Genomic DNA, 22,045 nt, shown 5'->3' on the forward strand with positions numbered 1-22,045 from the left:
GTGGAGGGCGGCCCATCGCGCTGTCCCTGGCACGGCGGCTGGCTCTTGGGGTGAGAACCACGCAGGGTGGGATACCACCGCCACGCCGCCTGGGAAGACGGGATCCTGAGGCCTGGCTGCCTCAAGCGGGAGCTTGGAAGTGGAGCAGGGAAAGCAGTGGAAGTGGCTGTGGGACTTGGGGAAGGGGTACACTTGAGATTAGCCTGGGAGGATGCAGAGGACTGACTGCAGGAGGCCGAGAGGGAGGGAGGGACAGGGAAAAGGAGCTGCCTCTGTTTGCGCATCTGCACAGTGGGGGCGATGTGGGGTGGGGGGTAAGTGACATGTTGCATTTTATGTGTCTATGGATGCCTAACATGGTGAACACAACCCAGAAGCTGCCCAGTAAATGTCCCTCCTCTCCTTTCTCTAGTCTAACACCTGAAGAGAGAAGAATTTGGAAGTTTTAGGAGCTGTCGGGTCGGGGTGGGCAGGGTGGCTCTCAGTGACTCAGGCCGTCTTGGCCCTGGCGGGAGTTGTCTCTGTGCTCTGGGCCTTCATTTTCCCACCTGTAAAATGGGGAGGTGTTGTGTGTGTGTGTGTGTGTGTGTGTGTGTGTTTTCCTGTGACCACTTTGCTGAGCGGTGGGTCAGGCAAGAGAATTGGGACAGTGAAGGTTAAAGGACATGACATCCACCAGCCCCTGACCTCTTCTCCGTGGCCTTGGCTACTCCCTGGCCTTCCTGCTGCCCCTCTTTGCTGATGCTGGTCCCTCTGCCTGAAACACCGTCCCGCCGAAACCTTACTCCTGTGGGCTGATCCAGGTGGGGGAGGGGACCGGACCGGGCCTGGGAAGCAGGTGTTGAAATTCCATAGCCCACAGCTTGGCCGACCAGTTCTCGGGGAAGCTGGTGCTCCCTGCTTCCGGGCTGCACGCGGCGAGGGTGGGGTGTCTGGGGCATCTTCAGAAGCACATCACCTGTCGTCATCCTTTCACCCCCGTCAGCCGGAGCAGCTGAAGGGCAAAGCTTTTCTGCACTGTCAACACTGGGGCCGGCACAGCCAGGTTTTCCCGCCGCAGCCGGAGGCACGTCAGCGTGGGCAGTGGATCCGGCCTGCCAGGCCAGCTGCTATCTACACGCTGGGGTCTGTGCTCGGCCTTCTGGGACCAGAAGTGCCGGCTGCCCACGCAGCCTGGCTTTGGAAACAAAAGGCTCAAGCAAGTTTATCTGCCGGGGTGCAGCTTAGAATCGCTAGTGAGGAGTGGGGCCACTCCACGTGCCATCTGCACGGGAGCTCATTAGAAATGCAGCATGTTCGCCCCACCCCAGCCCTGCTGAATCCGGTCTGCATCCGAGCAAGATCCACGTGCTGCCCATGCCTGGCACAGTGTGAGCCGGGGCTCGGCCTCAGTCCCAGCCCTGCTGAAAGCTGTGTGACCTCAGACAAGTGACCTCACCTCTCTGAACCTCAGCTCTCTCATCTGCGAAATGGGTTTGGGGGGAAATCCTTTGCCCGAGAGGGTTAATAGTTCACATGAAAGCTGATGAGATATGTGTATGAGCCACTGAGCCCAGTGCGTGCGTGGTACCCAGACGTGCTCACCAATCAATGGCTGCTTCTGTGGCTGCTAACGTGGCTTGGGTTCTCGGTCTGGGTGGACTTAGGGCCAGTCGTTCTCCTTCTCTGGGCCCCATTTTTCCCATCTGTACAATGGGTCTGTTGACTCCTGCCCCACCTTCCTCATGAGAAGGTTGCTGAAAGGGAAAGTGAGAGGGGGCTGGGCGTCCGGCCCAGGAGCTTGGGGAATGGGTGTGTGTGTAGCGGGGAGATGTCCCTGGGCGCCTGCATCTTCATCCCTCGCTGCCCCCTTCTCTGCTGCTCCTGCTGTCGCTGTAAGACGCAGTAGTGAGGCCAGGCGCTGGCACCTGCTCTGCGCAGCGGCTTTGGAATCAGGTTCTCTGCCCCCACTCGGAGCTGCATGGCCAGGAGGGATGATTCAGCGGGGACCTGCCCTCTGGGCCTTGGCTTCTCTTGAGGGAAGCCCTGGATGCCCCATGCTGCTGGGGGGCTGGGGGGGGGGCGGGGCGGGGGGGCTGCCTGTGGACTTCTCCCCACCCAGGACTTCTGTCCCCCCACATTGGGCCTAGGGGTGAACTCCTGGCCTGGCCCTTGACACCCTGGATGACCTTGCAAATTTCTGGCACATTGTGGGCCTCAGTTTCCCTATTTGTACAGCGAGGGTGTTCAGAGAGAATGTCCCGCCTGGGTTAGACCCTGAGGTTCCCTCTCTGCCCCTTGGCTTCCTCTGTGTCCTTCATCCCTGGGAGGAGCCCCCCCCCGCCCCCCCCGCCCCCCTGCCCTCTAGGTCCTGGAGCCTGTGGCCCACGGCAGATCTAGGCCTGGCTGCCAGTGCCGGGGGCTGATAAAGATCAAAGGGAACAGGGGAGAGGGGTGTGTGTGCGTGTTTGTGTGTGTGTCTGTACGTCCCTCCGGGAGCCCTAGCCAGGCCCGTCTCGTCTCGTGTGGGAGAAAGGAGGAATTTTCCTCTGTGTGTGCAAACAGGATCCGTTTTCTCTTATTTCCAAAAGCTGGTGACGTAACCCATTCTCCGTCCATCCCTCCCCCTGGCCTATTTTTAGCTGCCCCGGCAGCATCCTAAAGGCTTCCAGATCTGCTGCTCAGAGGCCATGTAGGGAGGCGGCAGTGGGGCAAGGAGAGAAAGGAGCTGTCTGTCTGTCCCAGGATGGAGAGGGAAGGGAGCCTGCCCCTGGCTTCCTCTGGGGAGGGAGGCGGTCTGGGTGGGGAGCCGGGTTAGGGCTTTGATTGGTCCTGGGTCCTGGAGGAGCCCAGCAGGGTTACGAGCACTCAATCTGGAGCCTCGAGCCCAGGGTTTGAGTCCTGGCTCCACCTGTCTGCACCCTGACCTTGGGCACCTGACTCTGTGCCTGCCACTCTGCACCTGTAATGTGGGGATAATGGAGGTTGTGATGTCATTGAATTATGTCATGGAGACGGGTGCCTCATGCGAAGTCAGCCCTCGTTAAGGCGAGCTGGTGTTGTTACGGCGAGTGCACTGGTTATCGTCTCATCCAGCCTCCAGTGATTGCTGGGCTATGCCGTTAGCCCACTGTGCCTTCTCCTCTGTCATTTCCTGTGCAGCTTCGACCCGCGTGTGCACGAACCAGACAGTACATGGAAAGCCTGGAACAGGGCCTGGCATGAAATAAGCCCTAGAGAAGCGAGCGCTGTGTTTGTTATTTTTTGTTTTTCTGTAATAAAACAGACTTGGGTTTGAAGTCCAGCCCTACTCACTCACTTAGCTGTGTGTCTTTGGGCGGGCACTTGACTTCTCCGAGCCTCCAGCCCTCATCTGTACCGTACAGTGATGTCTTTATTGGTGAGGGTAGGCTACGGGACCAGAGACACTAAGATTGCGACAATTAGCACAATAGAAGTGCTTTTTGTGGGTGCAGAGAACAGCCTGGCTCCTGTGTGCCAGCCCCGATATTGTATGTTGCAGCCACGGCAGGAGCAGCAGTGTTTGCACAGCACTTCACAGTTTGCGTGAAGAGGGAGTAGAGGTCCCTCCTGCCTTCATCTCCCATGGTGCTGTGCTCATGCCTGAAGCATGACATTCATCCGCACCACCTGGTATTAGGGCCTGTGTCGACCTGCCTGTCCCTGCCCCGCCCCCACCCCCTAGACGGAAGCTCCTGGAGGGCAGGCAGGGGTGGAGTCACTGCTGTGCCGGGGACAGGCCCAGAGTGGCTGCCTGCTCGGTGTGAGGCTGGACTGGCATGGGAGGCTCCCTCTGACCGCCTGTCCTTCTTGCTCTTACAGATGGGAGGAGGAGCTGGCCAAGAGCATGAACCTGCAGACCGTGGTGGACACGCTGAAGGAGGTAAGAGCCCCAGAGGTCCATCCCGATCAGAAGAGGCACAGTCCTCAGGGGGCAAAGTCCTCAGGGGGCAAAGCCGGGGGCAGTTCCCAGCACAGCCCCTCTTCTGTGATTTCCTGCTGCCTCCGTCTCTCCTTGATGGAGCCAAGGGGCCTCTTCTGTCCCCGGCTTTGCAGCGAGGTGTGGACCGCACAGTGTTGCAGCAAAGCTCAGGAACAGGCGTTGGGAAGCCTGGGTCCAAGTCCTGGTGCCGCCCCAGCTTGTGGGGTGACCTCGGGCTAGTGACTCCCCTCTCCTGCCTCTTCTCCCCACCTGGATGGTGTTTAAGCCCCCACCCCCACCCCCAGCTTGCAGGAACTGACTTAGGGCCAATGCCTTGGAGAGGGCAGTGGGCAGGTCACGAGGTGAGCGCCCCACCCGAGTGGGCTCCCCATGGTGGGCATGAGGACCTTCCTTGTTGTTCTGGCTCGGTAGCTCTGTGTTTGGGGCCCTGCATTCATCCGCCTGCTGGGTACCCTAAGCAACTTCACCTTCCCGCCTCTCTTTTCCTCTCAGCCAAATGGGTACAAGAATAGTGGCCCCATAAGAAGGTGTGGAAAGCTCTTTCAAATATTTTTAAAAATTGCTTTCTGATACTTAAAAAATGTATCTTCTAAGCAAGTTAGAGACAGATTAAAATAATATCAATACATCGGCCGGAGAGGATGGACGTCCCCGCTTTGATAAGGAAAGGCTTTTTACTTTCCAAACATAACATGTTTATGCCCAAATATTTGGAAGGCTGAGAAGAGCTCAGAGAAGAAAATAAAGTCGCTTTCCAGCTCCGCCCCTCCCCCGTGGCACATTGGTATGCGACCTTCCGGTCTTTCCTGTGCAAACACACACTGCAGGTGTGTCTGCTCGGTTAGGTCAGTGGTCGGCAAACTGCGGCCCCTTGAGTGTGGTTCTTCCACAAAATACCACGTGCGGGCGCGCATGTACAGTGCGATTGAAACTTCGTGGCCACACTCAAGGGGCCAAAGAGCCACATGTGGCTCGCGAGCCGCAGTTTGCCGACCACTGGGTTAGGTTGACACTTGCCATTTTGGAGACCAGAGGCGGTCAATATTGGCGATGTCACACGAATGGACCTCATATGTTAACCTATGGGGACCACTTATTGCATTACTTGCTCTTTTCCTCTTACCGTCTGCCATGGGTCTCTCTTGCCGTAATATCCCTTTGAGAAGAGTTTTAAGCTGAGTGCTGGGAAGTCAGGCTGGGCCGAGGTCCTTGGCGCCCCATCCCCAGCCATCAGGCGCCTGGCCTGGCTGGGCCCAGGTGTCCGGTCCCTCCTGCCCTCAGGGTGCCCGGCCCCCCTCAACCCTCCCCATCTCTGTCCCCATAGGCGGCGCAGGAGGCCGAAGCCATCCAGGAGGAGATGAACGAGACGATCGAGAGGCTGAAGGCCGAGCTGGTGGTGTTTAAGGGGCTCATGAGTGATGTAAGTGCGCTGGCCGCCGCCCCAGGCGTCATCACCTCCCCCACAGCCATCATGCAAAACGCTTCATTCACTCCGAGGCTCCAGAGCTCGGCTTCTAGTTAGAGTCCTGGCTGCGCGATTGACTGCGAGGATGACAGATGCATCAGAGACCAGGCGCCCCCTCCTGCCTCCCCTCTCCCGCTTCCCTTGGTCTGAGTAGAGATGCATTAATCTGCCGCTTAACCCATCCTGCCTCCCGAGGCTCCTCCGACGGACGGTCTGTGTGTGTTGGCTCCGCCTCTTCCCCAGCTCGCCAGGATGCGGCGGGTGGTAGCCAGGCACAGGTAGAGGGAGGCCTGTGCCATGCCACCCCGAGAGGCTCCCAGGCCAGTGGCCTTCCGCGGGGCTGCTCTGTACGGTCGGGGAAGGCGAGTGTGTGCTTCCTTTGGCCAATCAGAGCCCTTCTGAGTGACCGTGGGTACCGGCAGCTTTTGGCAGCCCAAGCCGCCTCCCTGCTGGGGACCTGGGTCTCCTGCCACCTGCAGGCAGCGGGCAGTGTGTAGGGAGAGCCGCCAGGAGAAGGTGCCCGATTCCGGGTGACTCGTCCAGGTGTGGCCTCTGACCCTGAGGGGTGTGAAGCCAGGTGTGGCTGGGAGAAACCTCCCGGGGTGCCAGGGGGAGGCCATGTGGCTCCCCTCACTGGGGTCCTGGGGGACCCCCTGTCCTGGGCAGACCCCCGCTGTCAGCCATGGAAGGAATCCTGAAGAGAGAGAGCCGCCTTGGCAGGCACCTCCATGGGGAAAGAAGGGAGTCTTTCAGCGCGAGATTGCCTTTGTGTTGTCTTTGCTCTAACAGAATAAACAGTGACACTGTGTCTGCTGAGAGGTGTCGTCCAGCCCTTAGGGAGCCCGCAAACGTGGCCTCACATTGTCCACTCGGCGCCAGAGCCTTTAGCTCCCACGGCCCCGCCACCCCTGCCCCAGCCTGAGCAGCACTGGCCCAACCCTTCACGCCCATCGAGGCCAGCTTCCGACTCCGGGGCCTCCCACCCGGCACCTAGGGCCCTCCACCCCTCTCTGTCCAGCAGGGGCCGGGGAGCAGCGCCCCACGCCATGCCTGCTCCCTCCCTCGCTCACGTAACCCCTGCTGTCCTCCCTGCAGCCCATGACAGACCTGGACACAAAGATCCAAGAAAAGGCCATGAAGGTGGACATGGACATCTGCCGCCGAATCGATATCACGGCCAAGCTGTGCGATGTCGCACAGCAGCGGAACTCGGAAGACGTGTCCAAGATCTTCCAGGTGACTAGGGCTCACCCTGCTCACCATCGCCACCCCCACCTGCCACTGCCACCCTCCGGAGAGCCCCAGCCTCCCCCCTGCCTGGCCAGCCCTGCACCCCTCACATCCTCCCCACTTCCCCCCACCACCACCCCTCCGGCCCCCGAGGCAGCATGGCCTCCCCAGGAGAGCGTAGACTCAGGGACTCTAGACTCAGGCTGGCCCGACTCCATCCTCCAGGCTGACGGCTTCATCCTGTGGCTGAGGAGACCTCTCACCCCGGGGGGTGACAGGATGGGGTTCAAGGACGGAAATGGCAGAGCTGGGACTAGAACTCGGGTCTCCTGACCCCGCAGGGCTTCGTCCACCCGCCCACATTGGGTTCACTGCCCAGTTTCCTGCCTCTTCCTCGAGGTGCCAGGCTGTGGGTGCGCTGGGTGAGCTGGCTGAGCCCTGGCAGATGAGCCTCGGGAATCCAGGGACGAGCCTGTTGGCCTCTGTGTGGTTTTCCTTCCCACTGAAGAGGCACTCGGCCTCCCCCTCCCTGCTCCCCCCTCAGTGAGCAAGTGTGTGTCCCGAGAAGAGGCGATGGGTGCAGGGCCGCTGTCCCAGGGCTGGCTGGTCCAGCTGCCCGAAGGGCGCGCGCCCTTCTCCGAAGCCTGCTTCTTCAGTCTGGGCTGTGTTCGGCTTTTGCTAGCCTGGGGCAGTGTGTTGTTGCTTTCAGTGTGTGACTTTGGATGTAGCCGGGTGAGACCTGCGCTTCCCTGGGCCCCCTGTTCCCCTCTGGGCCTCCTCGCCGCCCCGCTGCTGGAGAGCAGGGGGCACCATATCAGCCTTGGTTTGGTTTGCTCATGTCTTGTCTGCTGGGAGTGAAGGGAGCTTGGTGAACCGGGGGCCGCCGCCTCTTGCCTTTGCATGTGAGCAGGAGGGCTCTGGATGCAGGGAGCCATCTGGGCCTTCGTGGGGGCTTCTCTGGCTCCCTGGCTGGTGCTGAGACATCCCAGGTGATTCTGTACCGCAGCTCGCTCCTCTCCCCAAATCTGGTGGTGGCTTTTCTGGTGAAGGGGTGAGCTGAGCTGGCCCAGCCACCAGGGCAGGGCAGGGTCCAGGCTGTCTGTGTCCTCCATCCCGCATGTCTCCCCCACCTCATGCTTCCTGCTAACGCTGCCTGCTTCTTAGAGGACCTGTGCATCTTCCCTGGCAGCAGCTGGCCCCAGCCACGCTCCATCTATCCCGTGAGATGCTGGCTCCCTTCCCGGTCCACCCCGACCCTCCCTCCCTGCAGAGCCTCCCAGTTACCTCGATCTCTTCCTCTCCGGGTCAGGTGGTCCCCAAAAAGAAAGAGCGTAAGGTGACTTCGGACGATGACATCTCTGAGCAGGACGGGGAGGTGAACCGGTTCTCAGATGAAGAGGTCGGCTCTGTGAACATCACAGACGAGATGAAGCGCATGTTTAACCAGCTGTGAGTACTCCCTGCCCCAGCTGGGGGCCCCTCTCTGCTCCCCCAGGTCACTAGGGCAGGGGTGGCAAACGGGTGGCCGGGGCTGAAAGTAGCCCACAGTGTGTTTTGTTGAACACATTTGCATTCATTTGTAACATTTATAATCTGGAAAGTTCCCCAGTTTCAGAAAGGACCAGTGGCCGTGGTGGTCGTATTTGTGTGGGAGTCTTGGCCAAGCCTCAGACGCACCCCGACCGGTTTTCCTCGTGGTGGGATGGCTGAGCTGAGCCACATGCCCGCCACCACGCTGGCCAGCACCCTCCGTCTGTAGGATGCTTTACAAACGTGACTCCCTCCACTCCAGACTGTCGGCCCAGGAAGTGGGGTTATCGCTCCCCTTTTGTAGACGAGGAAACTGAGGCGCAGGGAAGCGCCCTGGCCGAGACCACTCCGAGCTGGGATTCAGAGCCAGGCCCGCCTGCCTGTGTCCTCTCCCGCTGAGATGCTGCCTGGGTTAGTGGCAGACTGTAGGTTGGACATGGTCAGTGGTGGGATGGAACCGGCTTGTACCGGCTCATGAAAGCTGATTGTTCACGTCTGCCGGCTCCAGGTTCAGTGATGGCACAATAGTAGCTTAAACTTTGCCAGCGTGGAAAACTGGCAAATGCTACCAAGCAGGGCTGACTTCGCCCCCCACCCCCACCCCCTAAGAGCTGTTTTCCCCGACACTCACTGTGTAGAGTGATCTGGGGCAGGGATGCTTTGAGGCCTTGGCCTGTCCAGGACCATGCTCTCAACTGGCTCCAGCTCTACTCTAACCCACATAGCACCCTAAAGTGGGTGGGAAAGGAAGGGGAGGGAGAGGTGTCCCTTTGGGCATTGCATGACTTGCCTAAGGGCCTGGACTCACAGGGCAGGGCTGGGGCTGGTCTCTGGGGTCACCTTTCCCTTGTCCCAGTGACCTGCTCCTGCCTGCTCTGTCTGGGGTCCCTAGCAGTTGGGTTCCTGAGCCCCGAGAACTCAGCTTTTTTCCAGAACTCCCCCCCTCCCCCTCCCCCTCCCACCCCCCTACATCAGTCTCAGGGCTGAGCAAGCTTTCTGACCAGTGCCTCTCCCCTGAGGTCCTGGGTTTCCAGCAACAGGGCTAGGTTTGCCATCTTTGCTCTGATGGCATCACAAAACCCCCAGAACCCCTCCCGAGAGGGCGCGCTCCTCCTAGCAGATGCCTCTGCCATCATAGGTGACTCAGAAGTCAGGGGCCCGGGACTCTTCTAATGCTTCCTGTAAAGATCAGTCTGCCCAGCCCCTTCCTGTTCGAAGGGGGAAACTGAGGCAGAGAGGGATGTGGGAGATGGGATGGAGCCTGGTCCCCGATGGTCAGTCCAGTGCTTCGTCCCCAACCAGCTGTCTTCATGCCTGGAAGAGCTGTCCCTCTGACCTCTCCAGGCGCCATCCCTGCCCCGGTCCCTTTGCAGCCGAGCCCGGCTACTTGGCAAGGAAGACAGTGGGAACGGGGGTGCGTTTTTCCCCAAAATGGGGCTGTGTTTTGGGGATTGCTGTTGGAAGGTGACAAGGACACTCCCAGACTCTTGATTCCTCTTTGACATCCCCGCCCCCCCCCAAATCTCATATTCTCATCTTTTACTAACAAGACGGGGTTGGGGGGGGGGTAACCCTTGTTTGGGTCTAGGGTTTCTGAACGTTGCTCTGGGCATTCCTGAGCCTAAGGCAGAATTGCATGCCCCCACCCACCCAGACTGGGTTCATTTGGTTGAATTAAAGGGCTTCTCTGAAGAAATCATTGCCCTCGTTTTCATAAAGTCACCAGGGAAGCAGTAGGCTGCCTGGGAATGGGTGAGCTGAGAGGGACAGTCCCAGGAGCTGGTCCAGGGGCGCTTTGGTCCAGGCTCCTGTGTGCACAACATTAGATTGATATGGTCGTGAAGTCCATAAGTTTAAAAACAAACAAACCCTCCAATCACCCAAGGCCATGCTGACCCACCCTAGGTGGAGCCCTAGCACCGCCCCTCCATCTCCGCCCCTCCATCTCCGCCCCTCCATCTCCACCCCTCCATCTCCGCCCCTCCATCTCCGCCCTTCCATCTCCGCTTGCTGAGATCCAAGCCAGAGACTGCCCCGGGCCAGTTCCACTGAAGTCTTTGAATAATGCACTCGTGTCTGGGCTGTTTTGTTTTGATCAAAATCTGTTGCTTGGGCTTCAGACCAAGGAGAAGGGGAGGAATTGGCTACTTTCTCTGGGTGCTGGCCAGCCCTCCTCCTCAGCCCCGCCTTCCAGGTCTGCAGGGAGTGGGGGTCGCCTCCTCCCAGCCCTTTCTCTGGTCCATCTTCCGGTTCTTGATGGTTTCCTATGCCTCAGCTGGGGTTTCCTTCAGATCCCAGGCCCTGGGAAGGAAATGAAGTCAGCCGTTGAGTATGTGATGCACTGATAGTGGACCCCAGGGGCTTCTCTGAAGCTAGTCCAGCCGGTGGCTCCTCCCCCTGCAGCCTGGTCCCCAGCTCTGCTCGCTGGACTCACAGAGCCCCCTATAGGCTCTGACTGGAACTGCATTTTGAAGATGAGCCTGGCTCCAGGGGGTGCTCTGGGCAGCTTTTTATCAGAAATTCTTTCTTCTTGAGCCCTGCCCAGTGGCCCCAGCCTGGACCATTTTTGGAAGGTTGGGCGAATCCAGGACGGAGTTGAGGGAGGGAGTATAGCAGTGGGGAGAGCCTGGGATGGGAGCCTGGAGACTTGGAATCCACTTCCTTCTTGGCTAATTCACCCGGTCCAGTGATTTCGCCCCTGTTGACATCAGCCTTCTCACCTGATTAGTGGGCATATTGGGCTGAGTGGTCCTTAAGGTCCCCCCAGTTGGGGTAACCATGCATCTCCAGAAACCCCGCAGTCCCAGGCAGTCCCGTATGGTCCGGCCCCCTCCTTCCAGCCCTAGTGAATAGGGGAGCCCTGAAGTCACCCAGGCGGTGAATTCAAATGTGACTTTCAGCTCGTGTGGTTCTGGAAGTCTACCTGATCCCTCTGAGACTCAGTTTCCTCACCTGTAAAGCGGGAATAATAATCAAGCTTGTCTCCTGGGATGGGTGCGAGGGTAGGACAAATTGCATTTTACTAAGTGCTCAGAAGCCAGCCTGTGACAGCACATCGTGAGCGAATGGTGCTGTTTTCGTGGGAAGGAAAGCGCTGTAGGAAACAGAAAGATCTGGCTTCAGCCCGTTTCCGCTACCGGCTGGCATGTGACTTTGGACAAGTGAGTTTTGCTTTCTGAGCTGCAGTGTCCTCTTCTGTAAAATGGGAGCAGTAGCATCAACCATTCCGAGTTGCCGACGTTATGTAAATCTCCTCATGCAAAGGAGAGGTTCAAGAAATGAGCTATTGAATGAAAAATGTACAAGATGGGACTTGGGCGGAAATTGCCTTTAGTCTCCATCGATGATGAAGCCTGGCCTCTTAAAAACATACATTTTAAAGTGTATAAAGAGCATGTGAAAACATTCTGCATTTTAAAAGAGTTCAACTCCGTGGGTAAGGCGCGCGTCCCCTTTGCCACCACCTCTGTCTCCTTAGGAACACACCCATTGGGGCAGCACCCTGTCTCCCTCCCGTCCTGGCCCCTGAAGCCTGGCTCCTGCTCAGTCCCGCCCTCCTTGTCCCCCTCCAGGCGGGAGACCTTTGACTTTGATGATGACTGCGACAGCCTGACGTGGGAGGAGAACGAAGACACACTGCTGCTCTGGGAGGACTTCACCAACTGCAACCCAAGTATCGACCTGCAGGGCGAGGTGAGTGGGGCCAGGCTTCCCAGGGGCCGGGAGGTGGGGACCAGGGGCACCTCCTTTCAATGATCCCTCCTCCCCATCCTTTCCCTGCAGCTCCCCACCTCAATCCCCCCTCCCCCAGCTAAATGCTCCCCTTTGATCTGTTTCCCCAGCAAGAGGAAAACTTGGGCAACTTGATCCATGAGACGGAATCCTTCTTCAAGACAAGAGACAAGGAGTACCAGGAAACGATAGGCCAGATCGAGGTGAGGGCTCGGCCTGTGCAGCCTCCGCGTCGAGACCCCTGGTGACTAAGTTGCTACGTAGGCAGGGGCTGGTAGCCTGGGGTGGCCACAGGCTCTGGAGTCAGGAGGCCTACTGGTTCCCTGCTTGGTGCTGGGAAAGCCATACCCCTCGTTGGGCCTCAGTTTCCTAACCTGTGAAATGGGAGTAGTGATCCCTGTCTGCCCCAGCGAGGTTTTATTTAAGCTATTCAACTGAGATGGTGGTCCCAAAATAATGAGAGCTGACGTCTGAGTGACATCAAGTGACACTAGGCACCGAGTGAGTCCATGACAAGGACACCTTCCTAGTCTCCGCACACCCTCGTATGGACCTGCAGGTACCCAGGTGCCCTATGCAGCAGGTACTGAGCATCCTGTGTTACAGAGGAGGACGTGAGGCTAACAGAGACCAGGGCCTTGGCCAAGGCCCCCAGCCAGCACACAGCCTTGGAGCCCCGCCCTCTGTGCCCGAGAGCCTGCACGTGGCCATGTCTGCCAGTGAGGTCACTGCTGTTGTCATGCTGGAGAAAGAGGGGCCCCTGTCCTGGGGGATGTCTCCTTTGGTGGAGGAGAAGAGTACAAATGTGAAGACATGAGGACTTTTCTAATCAAGGCCACAGAAAGGAGCGCAGAGGTGCAGGGTGGAATAGAGTTGGTAGAACCAGGTGGGCTCATCAGGGAAGGCTGCCCTGTGGTTGCTAAGCAACCATTCCCCTTTCTCCAGAAGTCCTTCTCAAGGCCATGGGGACGGGTATCCAGAGAACAGAGGCCGAGGCAGGGTCCTGCGGGCGTGGTGTCCAGGGGTGGTCTGGAGGCCGCCACCACCCAGGCGGTGGGAGGGGATTGCTGGGGGTTTTGCTGTGAGGGTGACTTGGCCTCACCTTACCCCACGTTGGTTCCCCTCAGCTGGAGCTGGCCACAGCCAAGAGCGACATGAACCGACACTTGCATGAATACATGGAGATGTGCAGCATGAAGCGTGGCCTGGACGTGCAGATGGAGACCTGCCGCCGGCTCATCAAAGGCTCCGCGGACAGGTACCTGGCCCTTCCTCCCTGGGGATTCAGCAGTTGGGTTCTTGGGGGACGTGTATGAGGCTGCAACTTACAAGTCTGGCCTGTTTCATCTGCCCGGCGCACGTGTCCAGCCATCCATCCAGGAATATTAGTCACCTCCCTACTGCATGCTAGGTGACTTCCCTAATCTCACGTAACTCCCTGCACCCACCTACTCAACAGCTACTTGTAGGAGGCCTGCTCTGTGCAAGGCCGTGGGGATACAGTGATGAGCGTATCAGCCATCGCCCCTGCCCTAGGGAGCTTACACCCCCCTTTCTGCTGAACTGGGGAGTGGAGAAGGTGGGCAGGACACTCCTCTCCACATGGCTGATGGGACCCCCATTTGCCCATAGAAAACAATTTCACATTCTTTCCCATATTCCACTCCGGGGCCAGGTGGGCCAGGGCCCTTTTATTTGCTGGGGTGGCTGACACCCCAAAACAAAGACAGAGCCCCTGCCTTTAAGGAACACGCAGCCTCGCCCAACCAGCGTGGCTCAGTGGTTGAGCGTCGCCCTATGAACCAGGAGGTCATGGTTCGATTCCTGGTCAGGGCGCATGCCCAGGTTGCAGCTTGATCCCCAGTGTGGGACGAGCAGGAGGCAGCCGATCAGTGATTCTCTCTCATCATTGATGTTTCTAGCTCTCTCCCCGTCTCCCTTCCTCTCAGAAATCAATAAAAAATATATATATTTTAAAAAATAAAGGAACACACATCCTGTTGGGGAGATAGCCATGCTACTAATAAGATGGGATAATACATGTAAAGTGCTTGGCACAAGGCGCAAATAGATGCTCCTTGTAATTGCTTCTTGTTATGACGATATTCCCGCAGGCTGTGGTTCAGGCTGTAGAAGAGGGAGGGCAGCTCTGTGGGAAGCAGCGGGTGGGGCCCTCGGTTCGGCCAGTCCTACCGTTAGCTCACGGACCCCCCAGATCCACTGTCGTTATCTCCCCTCTGCGGGTGGAGGAGCGGAAGCTTAGGCAGGTCAAAGAGTTTGCCCAAGGGCGCCCAGCTCATCAGTGACAGAGTCAAAATTTGAACCTAGTGCTCTTAACCACTATCCAGTATGGCCTCCCTGTGAGGATGGCGTTAACTGGGGTTGACTGAGCGCGTGCTCTGTGCCCGTCCCTGTGTTAGGTGGCTCGAGGGTAAGAACCACGCTTGGGCTGTGGTCTCTGCTCCCACGGGGCTTTTGGCGTCCGGAGCAATTAGAGGCTGGAACAGGAGCCCCCAGAGGTCTTGAGAGCCATGTTCAGGGTGTGGGCTTAGGAGATTCAAAGAAAAGCAGAGCAAGGGCGGGGTCTCAGGGAAGGACCCCCTCTGAGGTCAGGTCTTGCAGGAGTGGTTGCTCAGCCCTTCCTACTCCTTAAATCCCTCAGGGGCCCCCCCAGGCTGCCCCCCGACTGACCCCCATTCTCTCGTCCTTCCAGGAATTCCCCATCCCCCAGCTCCGTGGCCAGCAGCGACTCAGGAAGTACAGACGAGATCCAGGACGAGTTTGAGCGGGAGGCAGACGTGGAGCCCATGGTCAGCTGATGGCTGAGGCCCCCGTGCCTGGTGGTCTTGGTGATGGGGCCTCTGCCCCTTCTCCCCACGAGGCCAGGAAGGCTCCTCGGAGTGGGGCTCCGGTCCTCACCACACGGACGTCCTCTGCCCTCCCTTCTCTGGAGGCCTCAAGGGACTGCTGCTTCCTTCCTCCCTTCCACTCACCATCCACCCGTGCCCCTCTCCATCCACCCACCCACGGAATGGTGCTCTCAATTTCTACTCTCCACGTTACCAATGCAGACTTCTGTCCAGATGATGCCGTGTGAACCGTGCCTTTTCCCTTAAGCTGAGCCACTTTGAGCTCCAAAGAATTATTCGTAGCAGGTGTTTTTATACAAAACTCTAAGGTGAGGGCGGGGCCCCGGTGTGGCAGATTATGGTTTTCTACCCCCCCACCTGCTCCTCTGATTGGCTATGACCTATGCCCTCCCGTCCTCTGCTGGCCAGCACTGATGGGGTGGGGCTTGGGCGGTCCACTTCCACCCAGGACGGAGCTGTTTGCCTCTGCGAACCTTCCACGCCTGGGTGCGGATCTCCCAAGGTTTTTTTTTCACTTACCAAAAGGGAAAAAAAGATGGAAGGAGGGAGGGAAGACAAATTCTTAGTTTCTTTTCGGATCACGTGGCACAGTGGAGGGACAAGGCACTGTGGGGGAAGGTGGAGCCTCACTGTGTTTAAACTACTATGCAAAAAACAAAACAAACAAAAAAAGCAGCTTGCCTTATATATTGTGGAAGGGAGGCCTCTCCCAGACTCAGGGTTTTCCCGTGGAGCTGGGAGGGAGGCCGCCGCTAGGGCGATGTCTCTTGCAGCCTGTGAGGGGGTTCGGTCAAGGTCAGTAGCGGCCTGGGTCCTGCAAAGCCCTTGGCCACCTGACTGTTTGCTTTCTTGGGACCTCTGTGCGTTGGGGGCGGGTGGGGGGGGGTGTCTTTTATTGCCCTGATGACTTGATGTTTTCCCTCTGTTTCCAGCCGACTGTAAGGGGTTGGGGTCTGTAATTTCTCTGTGAGAAAGCCGGAAAGGAGCCAGGCCTGCCGTCACCCCTTCCCCAGTGGAGCTGGGTCAGGCCCGTCTGCTACCATCTTGGTTCTCCACTGTGCCCAGTCGCCCACTGTCGGGCCACTGGCAGGCATTGGGAAGGGAAGGGACGAGGAGGGAGGCAATGAGGGCTGCTGCCAGGTTGGAGGTGGCAGGAGGCGGCGCTCAGGCGAGAACCATCCTTGTTCGACATCTGCCAGCTTCTTTCCGTACTTAACTGACCCGTGGGGAGTAACTGAGCCAGTCTCTCCCATGGCCTGAGTGGGCCTGCGTTGAAGAGCGCTGCGTCAGGCCACCCGCCAGGTCCCAGCTTGGAGCCAGCTGACCAGGCTTTTCTTTTTTTCTTTTTTTTAAGTTTTTGTCCGGTTCCTGTGGGTATGTTTGGCGAGTTTTGTTTTTGTTGGCCCAGCAGCTCCCCCTGGAGGTCAAAGAGCACACTGAGCCCGATGACCAGAGCGCCTTACCTCCGGGGCTTATGACTCGTGGCACAAGAGGGGTTCTGGCTTCCAGTAGGTTGTGCCCCCCAGTCTTTCCTCCCCAGGGTACCAACCACCTTGAAGGGCCTTCTTTCTCTTCTGTTTCCCTCCCTGTTTTGCAGTCTTAAAACCATTGTATATAATAGTCACATAATATATATATATATATGGAGAGAGAGAGCAAGCATGTTAGTGACAGTGTGTTCTTTTTATTTATCAGAACTTGGTGGCCTTTATGGTTTTTTCCTAATTTTCGTTTTTGTTGGGCGAATCGTTCTGTTCCCCGTGGCAGTGTGGCCACGTGCCCAGCGAGAGGCGTCCGTGCCCAGCGTCTCCCATTAGCGAACAGGCCCTTGGCAGGTACTAGGGGGGCGATGGCTTCGGAGGAGGGCGGCCCCTCCCCCTCCTCCTTACCGACCCTTGTTCTAAAGGTTACAGGGTTCAAACGTACCTGGTGATTATTGCCGTTATTGTTCTTGTTGTTTTAGTTTAGCTTTATTTTAACCAAAGGTTATCAGAGCCAGTTGGGCTTGGACCTCAGCTGCTAAAAAGATTTTCCGTTTCCAGGAGGGCAGGGAGATGGCCCTGCAGGCCTCTGCCGTCCAAGGCTAAGGGAGATGGTGCATGGTGTGGGCAGACCGGCAGAGTGGAAGCCGGCCCTGGGTGGTTCCTCCAGATGGTGGTGGTTGGGGGGAGGGGGACGGGGACAGGCCTATCGTTATAAATATGACAGTAAGGCAACAGTGTATTTTGGGGGTAACTAAGGTGATTGGTGTCCAGTGGTATTATTTCTTCTTTCCCCTTTGTAGACATTTGTCACTGGGGACTAGAGGACTCTGAATTTGTCCAAGGACTATAGGAATGGCAGGAGCCAGAGACAGACACTGGCTGAGAAGTGTCCTCCCTGCTGGGGAGCTGGGATTTGGGGCAGGGACCGCAAGGATGTGGCCCACCTGCTTCCTGGGCAGGGTCCTGGGTCCTGGCCTGGCTGCCTCCCTCCCCACCAAGTTCTTTTCTGAGTTAGTTGCCAGTGGGCCCTGCTTGTCCCCTGCCATGAGCCCACAGCTTGCCAAGAAAGACCCCAACACTCGCTGAGGCAGCACCGGGTCCAGAGGGGACATGCTGGTCCGTCCTTTGTAAAGCTGTAAATACTTAATTTTGGTTTCTACTTCTAAGCCCAGTGTCATATTGACATTGGTATTTTAGATGGCTCTCAGATGGGCTCTCCTGTGCTGCCCGCTCTCACCCTCCTATTTTGGGGGGTTTTATAAAAAGAGAGGATTGGGGAGGGGCAGGATGGGGAATTCCTTTTGGTTTCTTGGTTGTGGAACACACACACACACACACACACACACACACACACACACTCCTCTGAGAGTCCGAACAGGAGAAAAAATTCTTGGCAAGTGAACACATTTTGTTTTCTTGCGGCAATATGTCCTGATGGACGGGTCTCTGAAGGGCCAGTCCATCGCGCACTTAGCTCTGTGGGTGCAGCTCAGATGATTTAGGGAGAAGCAAACCTCTTTGATTTGGGATGAGGGAGAAGGAGAGGGGTAAGGGATAATATAAGGTATAACTTAAGCTAAATGTAACCTATTTATAAAGCAAGAGACTCTCATCTATTTTTATGAAAGCAAAGGTTTTGTAATCTAGGCTAGGCAGTTGTGGTGGCCCAGCATTTTTCTATGGGCACAGTGCATGTTGCTGCTGGATTTCATATAATCGGTACCCCCACCCTGTCTCCCTGTCCTCACCGCCTCCTCTCCACACCCATGAGCCGGCTTCGGCAGAGCATGGGCCCCACCTCACCCCAGTTCCCTTGTTCCCTGATCCCGCAGCTCCTGGGTCCTTGGAAGTCTTAGGGGGGGAGGGCACTTGTGGGAGTGGGCGGGCAGTGGAGAACTCAGCATGGAGGTGGGTGGGTGGGGGATGAGAGGGAGCATGAGATAGGGGACACGCTCTGCTTCCAGGTGGGCTCCGAGTAGTTACTTGAACTGTGTGAAGATCCACTTCCAAGTCCGCTGAGTTTGGGAGAGTGTGGGTGGCAATGGGGCTGCCGGCTCCGGGACCACATGGCTTCCCTGGGGGTGGGGTGGGGGGCCTGGGACCCTCTAGAGCTCTAGTGGGTCTCAGGTTGTTAGGCAGCTGGAGTGGGAGTGGAAAGGCCATGAAATGTCCACAGTCCTGGCTGTGCCCATGGCCTGGGCGGCTCCTCCAGGCCCTGGCTGAGGGATTAGGGCCTATTCTCTCAGAAGGGGATTTTCCGTGGGTGGAAGATTTATAGGCTCAGGGTGGGCCGTGTGTTAGTTTGGGGCAAATCCCTCAGCATTCCTGCTGCCAAGCCCTCAAAGGAATGAGGCAGAGGCACCCCTCACCCCCAAGACCCCTTCGTGGACATTTTAGCATCTACGTGATTTTTAATCCCTTCAGGGAGACTTTCTATCCTGCAGTCCCATCCCACCCCACTGTTGCTGTTTGTCTGCCAGCTGGGTCAAGCATCAAGGGGAAGGGGGGGTTTATACTCACTGAAAAACTACTGATCCTACCGGGAAACCAACCTGTTTACTGTACTGTTGTAAATATCATACCCTTTATATCCTGTATATTGGCTTCTTTTAAATAAAGTGAAATGTCTTAGAATTGATGGTGTACTTTTTCCTTTTTTTAACTGAGGATAAAGTGGCAAGAGGACTGAGGGCCACATAAACACGAATGCAAACTCATTAGCCAGTGAGTGGTGACATGGGGAAATTTCACATCATCTGCATCTCACAATACAATCTCTACAAGTAGGGAAAGCAGGATTTATTACACACATTCTGCAAAAGGGGGAGTGAGAGCCAGAGAGATCACAGGCTGAGTAACTGGCACGCCTAGATTGGAAATGAGGTCCTGTTAATCCCCAAATTCCCATTTAGTAAACTTCCGCACAGTGCCCAGGAGAGGCCAGCTCCCAGACGCTGAACTTGACGTTGTCCAGCGTTCCAGTTTTTTCTTGTTAATGGCCAACTTCAGGAAAGCACTTCCCTGTAGGAGCCCCCCGTCCCCGACTAGGGTTTTCTTCAAGGATCAAGAGAAACAGTCCCACCAATCCCTGTAGAGAGTGCCTGGGAAGGCACATGGGCATTTCTTTAATTATTGTCAGCTGAATCCAGTGGTGTTGGCAAAGCCACGTCCTGGAAACATGCTTTGCCAAAAGGCAAGAGTGTTGTCAGCTTGACCTTCAGCCCAGGTGCCAGGGGGTGGGTTTTGTTATTTAAATCCAGCCAAGCACCAGGAGTGAATACGACTCAGGCCCACCCAAGAATGTACATAATCTCCTTTGTCTTGACTTTAAGTAAAACTTCCTGTTTTTTGCTGCATAAAATAAATATAATGTCTTGGCTCTGGGTCCCTGTCCCTGTCTCTCCATCAGAGGACAGTGGTCCCACCCGGTCCCAGCTTTTTCCTTCCATCTCTGTGTCTGTCTCTTTCATTTTCTCAATCCCCAGCCACCCCTACTCAGGAACCGGACCGCTCTCTAACAGAGCTGCACACGGAGAAGAGAGACATATTTACAAATCCCAATCCACTTTTTGCCATATCCAAGACTTTCGCTTATTGTCGTTTCTTTTTTCCAACTCCCAGCTGTTTCTATTCCCCGAGTGTGACCTTCTGAAGGAAGAGTAGCATGGGATACTGAGGTCATTCTAAGGTGGGCATTATTACTCCCAATTTTTTAAATTTTTATTTTTATTGATTTCAGAGAGGAAAGAAGAGGGAGATAGAAACATCCATGATAAGAGAGAACCATTGATTGACTATCTCCTGCAAGTCCCCCACTGGGGATCAAGCCCACAACCCGGGCATGTGCCCTTGAGTGGAATCGAACCTGGGACCCTTCAGTTTGCAGGCCGAAGCTCTATCCACTGAGCCAAACCGGCCAGGGCTATTGCTCCCACTTTATAGACAAGGAAACAGGCTCAGGGAAGTTATGTATTTTGTCAATGTCATAGGGAGGAACCACAATAAGAATTAGAATGGACTCCTTAGCAGGTTATGAACGTAAGAAACATTCACATCTGTAAGGAATTTTTTGTGTGAGTTCATTTGAGCCAAACTGTCAATAATTGGTGGGAAGCAGAATCTCGATGGATGAGATAATGCTCCAAAGAATGGCAGTCTGGCACTTTGTTTTATACATTACAATCCAAAGAGGAGACATAAGTGGGTTACATGAAATCCATTGGTGATAGATTTGGGAGGTGGGAGAAAGCAAAGCCAGGGAGGTGGGGGAAGCTCTGGGATTGGATAAAAAGTGAAATGATAGACACATACTTCTTTTATGTGGGAGCAGGAAAGTTAAGTCAACAATTACTCAATAACAACGAGGGGATTTGTGGTCTCCGCAGAGCAGTGCCTGTGCTTTGAGCGGTCCACAAGAAAGAAAATTTGGACATCCCAATGATATGTTATCATAGATGCAAAAAGACACTAGGGTCAGTTAAGGCAAAGACTGACCTTTGTCAGGGAAAATACCAGCCTAGGATATGACTACCCACCATACACTGCTTTTTAATGTAAAAAGTTTTTATTTCAGAGCATCCTTTGTGCTTAATTTGGGTCTCTGAGTTTGCAAGACTGCCACACAGGCCTTCCCTGAGCTCGTCAGGTTAGCATGTGGCCCCTTTTCATCCATAAGGTTCTCAGATCACACTGCTAGAGGAAATATAAACAGAAAAATTAGGAGAGAGTGTTAAGAAAAGCTGTAACAGTTGTTAATGTAAAAAAACATTGAAACCTGTAAAGAATTTTTGTGAGTTTATTTGAGCCAAACTGTTGACATATGCTGGGAAGCAGAACCTCAACAAATTGAGATAATGTTCCGGAGAATGGTGGGTTATGTCTGTATTTATACATTGCAGTCAAAGGAAAGGGACATAGGTGGGTTACATGAAATTCATTGGTAATAGACTAGAGAGGCGGGAGAAAGCAAAGCAGGGAAACCCCTGGGATTGGATAAAAAGTAAAATGATAGACACATACAGTGGGGCCTTGACTTACGAGTGTCCCGACTAACGAGTTTTTCAAGATACAAGCCGTCTCTCGGCTGATTTTTTGCTTTGAGTTGCGAGCTAAAATTCGGGTTACGAGCCAGCTTCAGATACCCGACCACTAGTTGGCGCAGCCAACGTCACAGTGAACGCCACAACATCAGCCCAGCATCACGTGTCTCACTCGTTCACGTTAAGATTTGACATATGAGTAATTTGAGTTACGAGCTCCTTCACGGAACGAATTAAACTCGTAAGTCAAGGCCCCACTGTACTTAGGTGGGTGCAGGAACAATGAACACAACAATAAAGGAATTGGTGGTATCTGTCCTGGCGCCCAGCACATTAGGTTGTGCCCCAAGGGGTCCAGAAAAAGGGAAGTTACAAGTTACCCAGACATTTCAAGGGTATGTTATCATAGATGCAAAAAGACAGAGAGGCTCCGTTAAGATAAAGGTTGACCTTGTCAGTGAAGACACCAGTCCAGGATGTAACTACCCACCATCACTGCTTTTAGTTAAAGTTTAATTTCAGACCATCCTTTGTGGTGACTTTAGGTCTCTGAGTTTGCAAGACGGCCATGCAGGCCTTCCCTGAGCTGGTCAGGTCAGCATGTGGCCCCTCTCGCCCACACAGCGCTTTAGGAATGCAATGGGTCCCTAAGATCCTGTCATCAGAAAGGCTCAGAATCCGCCCTGACCTTGTGGCTCAGGGGTTGAGCGTTGACCTATGAACCAGGAAGTCACGGTTGGATCCCAGTCGGG

At 55.7% G+C, this 22,045-nt stretch overlaps 1 protein-coding gene across 3 annotated transcripts in view; it reads left to right on the forward strand.

Annotated features, from left to right (window-relative positions):
- IFFO2 (intermediate filament family orphan 2) overlaps nucleotides 1–15,419 on the forward strand; it is a gene marked incomplete at its 5' end in the record, with an annotated part of 49,015 nt that extends 33,596 nt beyond the window's left edge. For 2 of the 3 annotated variants that reach the window (XM_081088135.1, XM_081088133.1), the window contains 8 exons: nucleotides 3,823–3,883; nucleotides 5,268–5,363; nucleotides 6,504–6,644; nucleotides 7,948–8,087; nucleotides 11,741–11,861; nucleotides 12,011–12,103; nucleotides 13,028–13,158; nucleotides 14,614–15,419. In XM_081088135.1, coding sequence (XP_080944261.1) covers nucleotides 3,823–3,883; nucleotides 5,268–5,363; nucleotides 6,504–6,644; nucleotides 7,948–8,087; nucleotides 11,741–11,861; nucleotides 12,011–12,103; nucleotides 13,028–13,158; nucleotides 14,614–14,719 — 889 coding nt within the window. In that variant the 3' untranslated portion in view covers nucleotides 14,720–15,419. The remainder of the gene's footprint in view (nucleotides 1–3,822; nucleotides 3,884–5,267; nucleotides 5,364–6,503; nucleotides 6,645–7,947; nucleotides 8,088–11,740; nucleotides 11,862–12,010; nucleotides 12,104–13,027; nucleotides 13,159–14,613) is intronic. The other variant, XM_081088134.1, reaches the window with a different exon arrangement.
- Nucleotides 15,420–22,045: the final 6,626 nt, after the last annotated feature.

This window comes from Myotis nattereri (assembly GCF_964212035.1).
Source record: "Myotis nattereri genome assembly, chromosome: 3".
Taxonomy (NCBI): Eukaryota; Metazoa; Chordata; class Mammalia; order Chiroptera; family Vespertilionidae; genus Myotis; species Myotis nattereri.